At 39.0% G+C, this 17,243-nt stretch overlaps 1 protein-coding gene across 1 annotated transcript in view; it reads right to left on the bottom strand.

The window, feature by feature from the left end:
• Nucleotides 1-17,217, bottom strand: part of LOC117142586 (disintegrin and metalloproteinase domain-containing protein 12) — a 31,907-nt gene extending 14,690 nt beyond the window's left edge. The window contains exon 1 of the mRNA XM_033306656.1: nucleotides 16,414-17,217. Coding sequence (XP_033162547.1) covers nucleotides 16,414-16,534 — 121 coding nt within the window. The 5' untranslated portion in view covers nucleotides 16,535-17,217. The remainder of the gene's footprint in view (nucleotides 1-16,413) is intronic.
• Nucleotides 17,218-17,243: the final 26 nt, after the last annotated feature.

Here is a 17,243-nt window from a genome sequence, read left to right as displayed (position 1 = left end):
CTTTTTAATAATAATAATAGTTTTTCCAGGAAAAACCAGGAAGTTGTGAAGCAGTAAGGAAGATATATTAACCATTTTCCACAGTGTATGTCCAAGGGCCCATTGAAAGTAACTACAGGTAGACACCTTTTGGCTAATCCGTAAAATTTCACACCCGCCATGGTTGATTCTCATCAGGATCAGGTACAACAAATCGACATTCCTGCCTACTCACTTCTATTTATTTGGCAAAGGATTTCAATATTTGCCGTATCCCCTCCTCTACCCGCTGCCTATTCACCGGGGTTTCTATATCCCTGCTCACAGGTTGTTTGCGCATTAAAATTGTCAACTTTACTATCTGTGTTGTTTCACCAGCTTGGCTCGTAAAGCAGCCAACAAACCATCGCAGGTATGGGTCATTCATGTTGATAAAGGTGTTGTTGACTTATCATAACCAAAGGCAAAGGGCACAACAAGGGCCGAGGGGGCGAAATGCAACTTGGTTTATTGCGCAGATATCACCCACGGTTGGCCTCGTCATCAAGTCGTAAAAGAGCGGAGAAATGGGCGACAATTAAAGCTGTAGACAAAAGGTCAACAAGTCGATTACAACTTTGCCGTAATTGGAAATTGATACTAAATCAACAGTTGTACGGTTTTTTTTTTTTGCCTTTCAACTGGTGTTTCAAGTTTAAAGAACAGTGCATCTACAATCACAGGTTCTAAGGTAGAGTGCGTTATAGATTACACTGCTTTTTGAATAAGATTGTATTTTTTTCTGAGTCGTTGACCAGATGTCATAACACTTTGTGCCCCCGATCACTAATGCTTCCTGGTTGCCACACCTCTTTGTCTCATTTGATTTATCCCATCGCATTTAGTGATTCTTATCTCTTATTTTTTATAAAGAAATAAGTGTAGTATATAAAATGTCAGATTTACAATATTTACAGCTGTCGTAGCTTGAGTATATAGGAAATAAAGTGAATAAATAAAATCTCTAGCAACTTTGCGGCATCATAATGACGATAAGGCAACAGCTGATGATCATCACGATGTTGCTGACCGACTGACAGAGTAAAATAAATCTCAATTGTGCTGTTTCGTCGATGCATTGTACATACACGTTTTCTTTTTTTTTATTATTTTTAATGCAAATCAACAATGGTCAGCAGTTTGATTTATATCAGCTGGCGCCAAGCTCAAAATGACAGCCACTCGGGAAAATAAATCAAAGATTCAGCTACAATTTAAACTTGGGAACATTTTGTTTTGTTTACAATTGGTCTATAAAGTAAGGTGATTATTGAGTCAATTAAAATGAGGTAAACAAATAAAACCATTGAGCGGAGTATATATCATTTTAGTGAATGGAATAAGGGTAAACTATTCACTTTGTTTTCTTTTTGCATTATACATATTGTTTAAAATTATGGGTATTTTCTTGCATTATTTGTTTTATCATCTGTGTATACATGCGTTTTTCCCTCTTTCTGCCATTTTTTTTTGGTTTTTTTCTTTCATTTTTAGCACCAACTTTACGCACAATGCGAGGAGAGAAAATTGCACATAAACATTGTTCTGGCCATTTTTGGAATGCATTGCTCCCAGCCATTACATTGTAGGAGTAGGAGTTCTGGCCAACCGACCCTTTGCAGACGTATAAGCGAACTTGGCTGGCTGGCTGGCACAAAGTAAAAGCTGGCTACTTCTGCTGATTGCCAGTATTTCCAATTGCAGCTCGCATTTGGACCGGGCCAAAAAAGGGAATAAAATGCATGGGACAAGGCGGTTGGAACTGCACTGTGTTTCCTTTTCTTTTCTTTCCTTTCCAGTGAGGCCATAACGGATTTTTATGTGGTCAATGATCCTTGAGCAACGCACTCGGTTTCCACGGAATTCCCTTTGTTTGCGGGCCTGGGAACAAGAAATTGTTTGCATAAAAAGCGGAAGAAAGAAGGCAAAGAACACAGGAAAGGGGGCGGATTGTCCAGTTCTTGTGGGCGTGTCCGTCCGGTTGCATATTGCGAATTGCATTGAGAACTTATCCATTGTCCTGGGGATCAATGCTTCTAAGGATTCTCTTCTTTTGGTCCATAATGCTGGTCTCTCGGCTCGGTCCTTTCATGTTTTCCATGATTTCATTACTCATTCGTTTATGGTTACTTGGTTTCTAGTTTCTAACGGGAGTAATTATCATCAGTTTTCCACAGGCTCACCTAAAACTAGGTCACATCCGCAACCAAAAACCTTGGCAAAATGGCAAGTTATGTGCCAAACTTTTATGAAAACTGAACAAACAGTGGCGCATTTTTTTTCACGCAGGAAAAACTTTCACAGGCAAAATGGAAAAACATTCTTTATCATATCAAATTATATGTATTGGCCTGGCCAAAAGTGATTTGGCCTGACCACGAGTGAGCATGTCATTCCATTTTTGGCACTAGCCATGTGTCAAACATTTCCAGTTCATTAAAATTTAGACAACGACTTTGGGCCATTAACTCATGGCTTAGCCTTGACCATTTTTGGTTTCAGAATTTGGCCGACTTTATGACAGTGGGTTAGCAAAAACTGCAACATTACGATCTCTTACGCAATAAGAGCTAAGAAATGTTGAATAAATTATAAGCATGCAGGACATAAATGGCTATCCACATAAAGTTTGAACAAGTTTTGAATTCTAAACAATACTCATTCGGCTAATTCGAAATTATTCAAGGCATAGAGCTTCTTCGACTAAGTGCATAATACATAAAGTCAACGAACTTAGGAAACTTTACCACACGTCTAAAGTTTTCCGCATAAAAAGTTATTTCCCACTAAAAGTTCGATGGCCAACAAAAATGAGTGAAGAAAATTTCGCAAATGTTTGTCATATATGTACATCATGTATTTATATATGCGTACATAAGTACATACTAGCTTATCGATTTTTCAGCTGTCAAAGTTGTTTTATGTTTTTTTTTTTTTTGGCACTCGCAAAGATAAGATTTATGCAAACGGTAAAAACGGGTAAGCCCCGAATAATAAAAAATGAGAATTGAAAATAAAAAATGTAGGTGTATTTAACCAAAGAAAGGGGAACGAGATACCAGAAAATGTAAATAGAAACCATATGCTATGACTAACAGCTGTTTGGCCAAAACAAAAGGCAATAATGCGAAATGACGGACAAAAATGCAGGAATAAAGTAAAGACAGCAAACAATAATAATGCTGATGAAGACTCAATTCAGGCCACAAAGACATTTTGCTATTATCATTTTGGTCATATCAGATACACTACCTTCTAAGCCAACTTGTTTTCAGAAGCATTAGATAATCTATCTTACAAGCCATTAAATGTTTGAATAACACAAAAATCAGTTTCTATATACTTGATATAAAATAAAATTGTAGTTACAATTTTATGAAAGTAAAGAGTACTTTACTGTAGATTATATTTCCGATAAGCATTGTAGTTTCTTTTGTCTTAGATTATAATTTGGTTGTGTTCCCGCTAGCTGACACAAATTCCTAGCTCTCATTCGCCATTGAAATTGCAACAAAAATGAATGTCTGGCTAAAAATAAATGTCAGACTAAAGCCAAGGGGCAACTTAAAGAGGCGATTACCATCTGTTGCGGGTGACTCACTACTGTGAATAGGGTCGGTAACTTCAGATTCGCTGCCTTTGCGAGCAGGAAGTGCAGTTCCAGGCGATGGCTTACCTGCAAGAACAAAAGAAGAAATTATTATTAAATTAGTATTGCGGAAAAGGATTGACTGAAAGGGGCCCAGTCTGTCGGCCATTATGATTAATAACCACTTATTGTGCGGCGCCGCGACAATCCATCTACAGACAAGATCGAGCGGCTACAACTTTCCCAAGATCCGTCAGTTCAAAATCGAAACGCACACGCGTTTCAAATAAATCAAACCAGTCAAGATCTCTCTGTTTCAGTCGATTTTTCTTTTCAGAAGTGTGAGAAAAACAAGTTCACTTCTAATGGCTTGCGTTTAGTTTATGGGCGGAGAAGTGCACAGCATACATTTCATATCTATCACATAAATAATTAATAAATATTCCCCTAATTCACACACTTCTTATTCCTACTTTCAGTTTAATATTTTCTACATTTTATTTACAATTTATATACTGTTTTTTTTCAGTGCAGCCTCGGCTCCTTGTCACAACAGCAATTAAAGCCCACAACTTGTTGTTGTTTAGCCTCAAGTGAAATCGATATCATTTATCGCATAGCGGAAAAGTGGTTTCGGGTGAACATTTTTCGAGTCGAGTTTGGGCGGTCTGTGGGTTTCACATTTGCCATTTTCACCCCCCGGCTGAAATACCCTCCTCCCCACCCTCCACAAACTTTCCTGCCCACCGACAGCAGACAACTTTTCAAGGTCGTTCGCTTGGTTAAGTTGAATTTTGCGGTCTCCGATGTAAAGTGCAAAATTTTGCCAATTAACTTTGCGAAAAGCAACAAAGCAAAAACATCAACAGAGAAGCAGCAACAGCAGACATTTTGTGAATATACATGCATATATAGGGGGAATATATTCCAGAGATACAGATACAAATAGGGCTGCAAGTAAGATACACACTCTTGTTTACCCCCGGCCAAATTGAAAGAGCCAACAAGTTTTATAATGGCAGAAAAGAGCGGGCTCAAAAAAAAAAAATGAAAGCAAATTTTATTTTAATGATGTTATTTATTTTTTTTATTTACACAAGCTGCATCCAAACTCGACCACTTTTTCAATAAAAAAATAACAGCGAAACAGCATTTTGCATCTGTGCTATGTTTATTTATTTTTCTTTAACTCATTACCAAAAACCCATAAAGTAGCTATGAATAGAAAAGTGTTGTGCAAAATACAATTCCAATTTGGTACCCATTGTGTTTCACACTCCTAGACAGATAAAAAAAATACGTCAATTCAAATTGTCTTGTGAGTTGGCAAACTTTTATGAGAAGCGAGCTGAAAATTTGTGAAATTTGCACTTTATTTGCACCCATATGTTCAGTGAGCAAATCAATTTCGCATTCAGGTTCGATGAGTGGCTATAGGAAAAGCAACTTTGGCCAAATATGTTGCCAATTAATTGTCATGATGGTGGTTAGCCCCTGGCATTTTTATTTTGTCTCATTTTATCTCGTTCCATTAGAGTTTATCCGGTTGGGCGGCCAGCAGCTCCACAAAAGGCACTCGAAACGGGTTCACTGAACGAATTTAATTGTTTTGCTCTTTTATTTATATATATACATATATATATCTGTAGTTTATTTCTTTTTGCACACTCTTTGCTTGAAAATGCGAAAGTTAAGCGTCCAACTAATTGCTGTGACTGCGGATGGTTGTTCAATGAAATGAAGTCCATCGTCACAACAGGAGCTGCACAAAAGAAATGACGGATCTGGACGATGGCTCGCCTTTTTTAGGGCCAGATAATTGCTAATTACAGCAATGCGTTTGCTTTAATTAACAAACTAAAGGAGTGCAGGATGGGGCACATTAATTAAAGGCCAAGATTAAGCGAACGAAAGGGGAGGCGTCTGCACAGCCTCCCACAGGAAATGTTATAAATTAAAAGCGCGACACAGAAATAAAGCGATAAATAAAAAATGTGAAATGCGAAAGAGGGAATTCGTTTAGCAGAAAATGTAATAAACTCGGCGGGCGTAAGTGTTGCAAACTTGTGTTTAATGCAACGAATAAAAGCGGAGAATGCCTCAAAATGAAAACATTTGCCAACTAAAATATCCCCACCCAAGCCCACTTTTCCGACTGAAACACACCTTGAGTCAACTCGCTTATATGCAAATTTCACCTCCCCTTCGCCATTTCAGCAACGTCAATAAAAGCAAAAGCAAAAACAAAATAAAAATGGAGAGAAAAATTCACTAGACGCAGACCAAGAACAAGAACAATGGGTCGTGTGGGGCATGTGTCACGGACGTGTAACCCATGTTGCCCCCAGTGCCTCGCAATCGCCCAAGGACACTCATTAAAGGCTTAGAACACGACGAGCATGCACAGCCGAAAGCAAATTTGATCTGGGCTCGAGAAATTCATAGTAAATGTGTGTATACCTGCAAGATGATAAACTTGCATCTTGTATCCGTTTGGTTTGCTCTTATCTCTGACCAAGTATGGCTATGCCATTGGGTTTGCCGAAGGACGCATAAATTAACACCCCTTAAGGACGCACTATGTGTTTCTTGTTTCTTGTTTTTGTTTTGACGCAATCAATAACAAAGAATCTGGCTGGAAATTAATTGCGGGCGCAGGAAAAAAGGGCAGGACCCGCATGGAAATAAATATCCAGTGGCATCTACAGTTCCTAGAACTCCAACACGAGGATCACTTAGCAGTGACAAGGACGCACAACTGCAATGCCAGATGTTGCAGCTCAATAGGGAAGTGTTGAAAATGCAATAAATATTGAAGGAAGTTATATTCGTAGGCAACATTTTAAGAAATTAATACAATACTGAGTACATATATGTACTAGAAATATATGAATCCATAAACTCTCAATAAACAAGTGCTATTTATTTTTCAGTGTGCTTCTTATCAGTTCGTAATGAAATACCCAGAAGTGCGTCAGAGGGCGTAGATTGCAGTAATTAAGTAGAGGATAGCCTTCACTTGATAGCTAAGCTGGCTTAATCAAAGCCAACGACAGCGGACTCCACTTGAAGCTCCAATTCAAGGAAAAACAAAACAATCAAGGACGGTCAGTGTCCAAAAAAAAATAAATCAAAATAATATCAAATGTCTTAAAATCCAACACTGTTGGCCGCCTAAAATGTAATGCAATTTCCTGGCAGAAAAAAAAACAAAAGTCAACAATTAAGCTATTTTTGAGCTGAACTAAACAAATCATAAAAGTGAAATCTAAGCACAGCGAAGAAAATGAAGTAAAATTGTAAACTACAAAATCAATGAAACTTTCTTTTCGCTGATGGCCGATGAAAGCGGCCCGTCCAAGAAGCATGACGAGTGAAAAAGTCGAACGTTTCCAAAGATCTATTGAAAATTGCATGGCCATAAAACCTTTCGAGATACGGAAGTGCCCAGCACAGATGATGCGATGACTTGGCCGAGGGTCGCACATACAGTTGTATGTTTTCGGAAAAGTAATTGAAGCTAATTGGGTTAACCTTATTTCTGTGTGCCTAATTAATCCCGCCAAAAGTCTAGAGAACATGCACGATCACTTGAGAAACTGGCGCCTGTGCGAAAATATATATAAAAGCATATATATTGAATTCATTTTCTCTGGTGGACTGGACCGACCAGTTTGGCCTGTAATACTCTTTATTTTTTTTATATTATATTGCAAATGATTCACCAGCCAGTTCTACGAATCGCCACATTCGCTGTCATGCTAATAAGAAGATGAGACACGGCCCTATGAATGAGATGAGGTATAGATACAGATACAGATACAGATACACTTGGCAAATGATTTACTCCGATGAATCTTTGTCAATGAACTCAGCCGCCAAGGGGGCCAATGGAAAAGAAACCCAACCCCCTCCCTTCACCTCGTTGACCCAATTGAGTTGAGCAATTTTCTGATGCTGTTTATTAGATTTCATGCGGCGCTCAATTGTAGCCGTCAGTCTAGGCTTGATTTGTCAACAGCTAGCCATTTGCATCCATTTGCTACCGCCGCACGCATTTCTCAGATACTTTTGCTGCACGTTACTGATGCCTTGTTCTAGAGTGTAATTAAAGCGATTATCGCAATGGGGGTATTTGATCAAATTAAGTCTATCTACCAGGCTGACAAGGCAGGAAGCTCGCTCTACATATCAAGAGAGGGGCTCAAATTTACAGTTCTGAGTTACGTATCTTAAAGATGGCAAATGCCAGACAAATTATGATTTTGTGTTTGTTTGATTAGATTAACATCATTAGCATGATGTAAGGCGGCTTACAAATTCCATTTTAAATATACAGAATAATGTGCGTAGATATAAAATTGCAATTTTTAAATAAATTGTAGAGCCAGCTAATTGACAGTACTATAACAATTTTATAAGATATTGATGATGATATCTAGAAAGATATTTTTTACAAGAAAATCGATTGTTTAATTTGATTTGGGAGTTTTTATGATATCTGGATAGCTACTGCAAATTTGTTTATAATGCAAACATTTGTTAAATTCGATTCACATGAAGACAAACCCTCAGTGAGCTGGACAAACATTGCATTGCGTTGTTTGCTCTGTTTTGCCAACTGCCAACCGAATTGACAATTTGTCAACCGAGCTAACCGAAATTTCGCGTCAGCAATTATGCAAGGAATAACAAACAATCCGAGGAAGGATTCTCCTCAGAATTTCAGCCATACACAAATAGAGGGGCCGAGACAGCTTGGCATGGTGGCATATTTGTTTGTCATTCGTTATCGACGAATGCGAATGCGAATGCAGGCCAGTCGGAGGAGGGAATCGATGCCGTTTGCGAATGTGGAGCGACTCGGGGCAGGAAATTGGAGCGGATCAGGCAGAATTGAAAGCCGGCAAAGGCGGGAAGTCTTAGCAGTGGACACAACGACACGCTCTACATACTTTCAGCTACGCTCCACGAGAAGTTGATGGAATTGCAACGCGTAATTGGCAATTTACGTAATCCGGCATTAATTGCCAGCGCGACCAATCGAATGTCAGTAGCCTACGAGCCATTAAATAACAAAAACGTATAGTGCTGAAAAACGAAACAAATCGTTGTGATTCATAGTGCTTCCTCTAGCCAGCTGACTCAGTGCACGTGCACGTTGTCTTCATTAAAGCTTGAAAAGTATCTAAGTTAGTGGGGTTAGCCACAATAGGGTGGCGTGCTCAAGGTGCTCAAGGTGCAAGTGGTAACTCAAATGAGTCATGTATAATTGTGATTGTTTTGGCGCAGTGTGGGAAGGATACGATGTATAGTCAGGTGTGGAATTATTAAAGGAGTGGAATTGCCAAGGTCACCTTTACAAGGACGAGTAATATGCATCCCTAATCACGCATAGAAAGATATTCAAATTAAATCAATAGTTATTGTTACTATAAACGAATACATGTTGGTTTCATATTTGTTAATTTTTAGATTACCACCACAAGTTTCGAATGTCATTTAAAATACAATCTTATTATTTAATACTGTGCGCATAACATTGAAGAGCCACTTCCAGATGGGCTTTCCATTTGCTGCTTAATAGACCAGAAACAGTAACCGACTTTCCCCAACATCAAACACTCATCGGTTTCCAGGCCGAACACTTGAAAGTAATCGACCCTAATGCCATAAATTCTACAAGTATAATTTATATAAATAAGCTCCCTTGATGTTTAATAGTGTTTTATCAGCTCGCCAAGTGTGCTGTAAGTACGTACATATGCACATCCGGCGGATACATCGGTTTGAAGGGAGCTTCAATAAAAAATGTTTCATTTGCAAGAATTCCAGGCACGATGAGCTGCAGGGAAATTTACACCCGATTATATGGTAATCGAAAACCAGAAGAAGTGACTAACTTTCGTTTTGCCATTTCCATAACATAACAGCAATTAACTAATGTCAGTTAATGAGTGGCCGACAAAAAGGGAAAAAGCCAACACGTGCCAAGTGCAAACGGAGGTTAGGTAACCATGTATAGCAATTACCTGTGACTTTCAGAGCACTCAAAACATTGAAAGTATTGCAAAAGCACATCAGTGTTGCACCAAATAATTCCTAATTATTTTAAAGAGGAATATATGTAGATAAAACTATTTTTAAGTTGTGAATGTAATAGAAGCGGAAGTTGTATAAGCGGAACCGGAAATTTAAAGTCCAAGCAAGCTAAGGCTAGTAAAGTTTTGACAAGTCGCGACGAATGTGTCATATGTTAGTGATAATTTAAAGTCAATACAAATTTTATTTTAATTTATAGTATAGGGTAGCCCTGCATAGCTGTCACTGCCTTAGTTATTCCATCTTCACCATCGCTCCTTTTTTTCTTTTTGTTTTTCATAATTATTAATTAACGCCCTCGAACAATGGCATCCACTCAGCTGGCGGAGAAGAGCTGTTGCTCTAATCTTTGTGCTTTGTCTGGCGAGCGCCTCGCGTGGAGATGCCAGCCCGTAATCCCCACATCCCCATCACCATGCCCCAAACCCTTGACCGTCGGGTGGGTATACTTTATGGTTCGTTGGCTCTGCTCCCAATATGTAGTAGTACACAAGTAGCACAGCCATCTGCTTATCGCTCTTCGATAAATCGAGGAGAACCACTCTGCTGCCACAGTGTAAACCGAATCAAAATGCAACAAACTTAAAGATGCATCCCAGCTCCAGAGGAAATGTGTAACGCGGCAGTCCGAACAGCACACGAAATTTCACGAGATAAAAATAAAATCGGAGGAGAAGAGAATCCACAAAATATTAGCGCCGGCATGTTAATTCAATTAGCTAGCGAATGGCGCTGTTTTTCCTTTTCGGTGTTTATGGGTCGAAGATTTTGGTTCAGTTGTTCCACTATTTTTTTATATTTTGTTTACAAGCGGTTCTAATAGTTGCTGCAACGCTTTCTGAGGTTTACCTTAAGCGATTAGCATAGTGGCCACATAATGTGACATCATTTCTCCTGACCTAACACAATTTTGATGGGGCAATAAAAGAAGGGAAATCGAATCACTAGGGTTCTCAGTTCATTGACTTTTATATGAAACTGATAAATTATTTGTAATCATAATATGTAGTGTAAAATACTTATAAATTGATTAAAATATATATAAGCAAAGTTAGAACTTTTAAGTGTATTTATGGTTTAAGATAAACACTACTCCACCAATAGTTTTATCCCATAAACTCACTTCTAACACCTCTGTAAAATCCAGTTCTGTATGACCTACAAAGCTTTTGTAAAGTAATTTATAATAGTGCGAAGCTCCCAAAAATAAACAGACCCGCAAGCGCAAACAAATAAAAATGTAATTACAGCGGGCAGCAACCAAGTTGTGTTAACCAAAACTTCTACAGGCTTTTGTTAAAAAAAAAAACGAGAGCGTAAACAGAAATCGGGTGTTTCTAAAGTTCATCGACCCCACAAAGCAGCTACGTCATCGTTTCTAGAGGATGTCACCGCACTTTTTTCCCAGTCTGTTTAGCTTTCAATAAGTAAGCACCGAACACACACCTACGCAATGCGAGAAAGAGAGGGGCTACGAAACAGGGACAGAGACAGCCTGATGTGCATGAGTGATTCCCAGTGCGTTGGATTGTGAAAAGTGCAATTTGCAAATGCAACCGAAATGCAACAGTCGAAGAGTTCGCAATGACTCACAATAAAGGTAAATTAGCAACTGGCCAGGCACGAAACGAACCCAAATTCGAATCCGTACCCAGCTCACTGACCATAACCAGGAAGAGGTTTAAACTGCACTGCGAGAAATTTGGGGTTTAATGCAAAATGATATTAATTTTTCATATAAATTAGAGAATCTATAATGTATAGTAGGAAAGCAAAGCTCTCAACTTGGTGTTTACTATTTTAAACATTAAATAAGACTTGTTAGGTATGGTAAATGCAAAAAATATCTAAAAAAAAATAAGTTTTTTAAATGCAAACGAATATAATAAGTAAATATACAGTATGTCAAGAAACTGTTTACACACTGTGTAATAAGTTGAATATTTCACAGTGTGTAAACAGTTTCTTGACATACTGTATATATATTTTTTAAACATTTGTAGGCAATTTAGAAAATAGTTCATATGAACTAACTGATATTAAAAAATTAAATAAAAAGTCTACTTCTTTCTTTAGGATTGATACAACTTTAGATGATTGCATGTATATCATTTTTTGAAGTGTAGTCTCCCAGCTTGTTCCCGGATTCACTCTAGCGTGTTGTCGCATTTCCGTTGCGAATATTCGCCGCTGTTGTTGTTGTTGCCGCATCCCATTACTGATGCTAGTCAGTGCACAACAACAACAAATGCCAATAGCTCTATGCATAAATTAACCAAAACCGAAACAGAACGAAACCGACTGAGCTGCAGAGTGCTATTTTCCATTAAGAAGAGATCCCAAGCTCGGTTTGTCCTCCGTTTTTATGATTATTTATTCACTTGATTGCTTTTGGCCTTTCACTGTTCCCTGAACCTCTCAGCTCAGCTGAGTTCTTTTATTTTGATTAATCATCGAGGGGCTTACCTTGTGCCAGCTTCTCTTCACCTCAGCCTTGCCCTGCAATCCCGCTCCACCGCAGCAGCCCCCCGCTTTCCATTATAGCCATCACTCTCCCCACTCCCCGCTCCCTTTTCAATTCCCAATCAAGCGTTGCATTGGCATTGCACAACAACAATAACAGCAGCCACAATTGATGCCTGACTGAATGCACTCGGAAAAACTTTAGTAGTTGCCCCACGAAAGGTGCATCTTAGAATCATGATACTCAACCTTTCATATACCAACAACCCATATAAACAATAAGTTTATCATTTAACTTTATTTATGATTCAAACTAAGAGCTGCGATGAATTTTGCCCAGTGCAACTGCACTGCATTTCATCTCCCACGTCAGGCATTTCTTTGTTATTTGTTTGGCTGCCTGTTTAGAGGAAATTGCTGCTGCTGCTGCAAACAAACGTGATTTCCTTTTGGCTGTTGGCATAAACAAAGTTTTTCAAGTGCTTTCTTGGGGCATTCCTTCGTTGCCTCACTGTACAGGGTGCCAACGGGAATGCGATTGTGATTGCTCTTACCAAGTCTCCCACTGAATGACTAATGCTAAAGCCGCATTTCCCGCTTTCCGGGGTTGTCTGGCAAACTCACCCTGGTTAAGTTAGGGAAATAGAGTCATAAATAACATGAGTTGCCCTCGCAAACACAGCACTTTGTTTCAGTTTTTTTTTGTCTGGAGTGTGGTAAATACAAAGCGTATTCCCTGCACCCTCCCTTGTTCTTGTGGTGCAATTAAACTAGCTTTAATTTAGGCTTAATCTCCGCACTGCATTGCTCACACACGTAACCCACTCGGGGATGCAACCCCTCACTGAGCCGATGATAATCGAGGGGAATTCCAGGCACGTGGCCAGGTCAAAAGTGAATCAGCGAGCCCGCCACGGCACACGTGTCTTCTTTCTGCCACAATTATATAGTAATGACCCACTCGATTCAAGGCAAATCCATTTCTATCGATTTCCATGTGAGCAATATAATGGGGAGACAGAAGATATTATTGCAGTTTACTGGAACAAAGACAGCTAAATTGATATTGAATATTGACCCAAGGTTGGCGAAAAGAACCCTTAAAATATTCTCATTAAATACAAGCAAAAATCTTTTTATGCAAATTGTATCTTTTGGGTTAAGATTGTTTTGTTTTGATGGCATTCTCTGGTTCCACTTTTCAAATAGCTGATATATTGACAGTTTTCCTCTTTCGTCTATTATTTCTTAATTGCTGAAGGGGTATCCTCCTACCCTCCAGGTTGCTTTCTAAAGTAGATTTCCTGGAGTCTTTGTGCCCCTTTGTCAAGCTCTCTAAACACGTTCTTTCTATGAGGCGACGCAATTTATGCAAATGTCGTTCAATTCAAAGTCTCAGACCAGGAGAAAGACCACTAATGTATGCATGCTCATAGGCTTCCGTTGCCAGTCGAGAGAAAGGGAGAACTGGAGAATCCGAGTATCAGAGAATTGGTGAAGAATATCGAAGAAGCTCGTTCCATTTAAATTCTTTTGACCTGACTCAATCAAGAGAAGCTTGGTGTTCAGTCAAGAGTCGGAAATTCTGTAAATTGAGTTGAGGCTCAATTAAGACGATCACTGCGATGCTGATGACGATCGGCTTGGATGGTTGACCACTTGAGTTACCGCATAGTTAGAAGCGCACTTGGGTAGGTAGAAATTGCTTGACAGTATTGCATTTTAATGCAATACTTGCTTATGGCCAAGTCTAACTGGCTCCCACGCTCTAAGCCAAGCCCATTTAAGGCCTCCTCAATGCCGCATATTAATGATCCTGCTGTCTTGCCTTTAACTCGTGATAATGATAATGGTAAGTGGTTCAACTTGGGTAAACAAAGGGCGCGATAAAGAAAGCAAACCCGACTATCTGCTTCAGAGGCGTGTCTCCTGATGTCTCAAGAATATTTACAAGAGCATGGGAAATGCGTATAAAACCATGTAAGCGCACAGGAAATATACTAATTAAGCGCAATTATATTTCTTTTTTGACCAAAACAGTATAAGTATGATTGCGTATGGTCAAAAGTAAAACTAGTAAAATAAGATTTCCACAAAGAAATTTCAAATAAATACTTTGTATAAATATAGTAGTTATAAAATATAAAAAACAATAATTTCATGTTCCTCAGTCTGAAAACCAACTAATTACATTTTTTTCATAATTATCTATCTAGTGAACCTCCTACTCACTTTTGAGTAACGAGGAGTCTTACCTCACCGAACCTCTTACTTTCGGCCATTTCGGAGGTTGCCGCTTTGCCATATAATTGCGCAAATGACATAAAAATGGTTAAGAAAACGCCAGCAGTTGGTTGGCAACAACTACAAAAATCGAACAATGGCAACAGCCTAACCGCGAACAAGAAACGAGTTGCCAAAAGAAGTGTTGGCCAGAAGAATATGGAGGTTCCAGTTCGGATTCGAGTGTGCGCTTAAGGCGCTGACCTTTTGGGGCCAGAATCGTTGACGATGACAATGAAATGTACGTACGTATGTACATGTAAAAAGTGAATACTCTGGGACACAAAAAAAAAAAGAGTTAACAGCACAAGAAGTGTTGGTACCAATTGTGACCCACAAAGGGGCTTTTTTCATGGCGGAAAAGGGAAAAGCCGAAGAAGAAAGTTTTTGCCTGACAGATAAATCTGTCACAAAGAGAGTAAAAGTAAAGCATTGCAGTGCATTTAAAATCGATTTTTTACCTTTTGGAGCATTTAATTTTTGAGTTTTTTTTGTTGTGCGGACAAGGGCCAAACGAATCATTTGAGTTGCTAAATTAAATGGTACGTGAGTGAAGGCAATCAGTGAATTTGCATGGAAAGTGCTGCCCTAGGGGCGCCTTTCTATCTGCGAACTACGTGAGATTTTGATAAAAGCGACACTCAGATAAGCTAAATGCCCAAACTGCCAATAGCCAAACACCCCACGGATGGCACTCATCACAAATGGGCAAAACAAAGCGAAAGCCACTCCATAACCAAGATAGCCAAGTGCCAAGTGGCCCACAGGGCTGTGGGGTGGGCATTTGGGCGGCTATACATATATCTCTATACACACATTCGAGTCTGTCGCAATCCAGGGGCCCTGCAACTACCAATCCGTGTGCTGGAAGTAGCCAGGCCAGCGGCAAAATCAACAAAATAGAAGCTGGTTTTTCAAGGTTGTTCAGATGCGCGAGAGTTTAACAAATGACAGAAAAGGGGTTCGTCGGGGAACTAAATTTGGGCACAGTGGTCGAGGATATGCGCAGATATGACAATTCGCAGAAATCTAAAATGCTATAATTACCTATGAGTCATTTAAAATTTAAAATAATTCAGATACTCAAACCAACCAAAGCCAATTTCTCCGAATAATTAGTACACAGAATGAACGTCGAATCTGATCAATTAACAATTAGTAAGCAAACAAAGGCTATCTAAGAAAACTTAAATATTAGTTGTTTTGTTTTATTAGAACAATCATAGGTATAATATTAATCTTACTCATCAAACGGAATTCATAGAGAACATTCATTTGCATTAATTTAATGTGAATTTAATGGTCAATGCTTTCATGTGCTTCGATTTGCTAGTAGCCCAATCACAGAATGACTCACGAACTGATAGTTTATCTAACTTATATCCCCGTTTCGTTGCTGCTACTAACACTGGCATAAATTGTTATCTATTTTGCCTTAAATAAATTTAACTCATTCTTTGCGGGCCATTTTAACCACTGTACTTGTTAGCTGAAGTTGATTAGGCAACAAACTCGATTCAAGAGCGGCAAAGAATATTGATTGGAGTAGGTGAAACTCAAACTAGTTACCGATCAGAAGTTAGTTTAGCTAAGTTTTCGAATTGACAAAATTATACTGTATTTAGTCACTCAGAATATGCATAAATAAGTTATTTTCCAGGCACATCTGTTCACATATTGCAGTACAGTAACTTTTTATTTTATATTTATTTGGTAATATTTATTATTGAATTTCTTTAGTTAATAAATATTGATAGCGAACTAACATTTTTGTTTGTTTTCATGAATTGCGATATTGGTGAATGTTCTGACCATGGTAACCATGGTAACCGAAAAAGTTGAAATTAGTAAGCAACGGTATTTTCTTGTTAAAATCCACCTGTAGGCTAGTGTGAACCAACAGAGGGGGGGATGCATTTGATTTTTCCCCGACTTAAGCGACTTTCCCGGGAACTCACCTTTTGGCTTTTCTCCTTCCGACTGATGGAACGCCGTCGCTTCCGCCGGCTGCAGAATGTGTTGTTGCAAGCATGTGTTGAGCAGCAGCAGCGGTAGCAAAAACAAATGCAAGTGCAACATTTTCAGATCGTTGCTATATAGCCTATGTTGTTGTTGTCTTCTCTGTGGATGTTTTTGTCGATGCAGGGCGATATTTGCTTTTTTGCTGGCGATAGTGAAGTTTGTTGTTGTTGCCGCGGGGCCAATGTGGTGACATCACATTTCCTGCAGCATCTTATGGTTTTGGGATTTGCGCGGAGGGGTGTTATTGCCAGCAGGATGGGGTTTTCTTAAAACTCTTTTGCACCATTCGCAAAATATAAATAATGCTGATATTAAGAAACAACAACAATATCACGCGCGCAAATGGAGAACAAAAACAAACACAAGCAGATTTTGCAGCTACTAATCTAACGGCTTTTGTGTTCTGTTTTGCTATCTGCTGTTGGCTCTCTATCTTGCTCTTCGAGCCCCTCTCTCTATCTCACTCTCTTCTTATTCCTATTGGAATTTTCTGCGAGGCGTTACTCTTGCAATTCACAAGCTATATTTTAATTTATCATAATAGCATTTATTCGGGGTTGGGCACTATCAATTCGGTGCCAGTTTTGCATTTATTTTCGGGGGCTTTAATTTAATTTACTATTGACACAATCGCTTCACACACACACACTCAGAAATGCACAAGCGCACACGCACGCGAAAAAGTCAGAGCAGCAAGCGAACGCGACATCACCGTTCGGTGGCCGAATTTGTTTTGAATCGAGTTTCTACATATGTGTGGCTATAC

This window comes from Drosophila mauritiana, chromosome 3R (assembly GCF_004382145.1).
Source record: "Drosophila mauritiana strain mau12 chromosome 3R, ASM438214v1, whole genome shotgun sequence".
In the NCBI taxonomy this organism is placed as follows: domain Eukaryota; kingdom Metazoa; phylum Arthropoda; class Insecta; order Diptera; family Drosophilidae; genus Drosophila; species Drosophila mauritiana.
The sequence above is the reverse complement of the archived record's forward strand: the minus strand, read 5'-3'. Positions and strand labels throughout refer to the sequence as shown.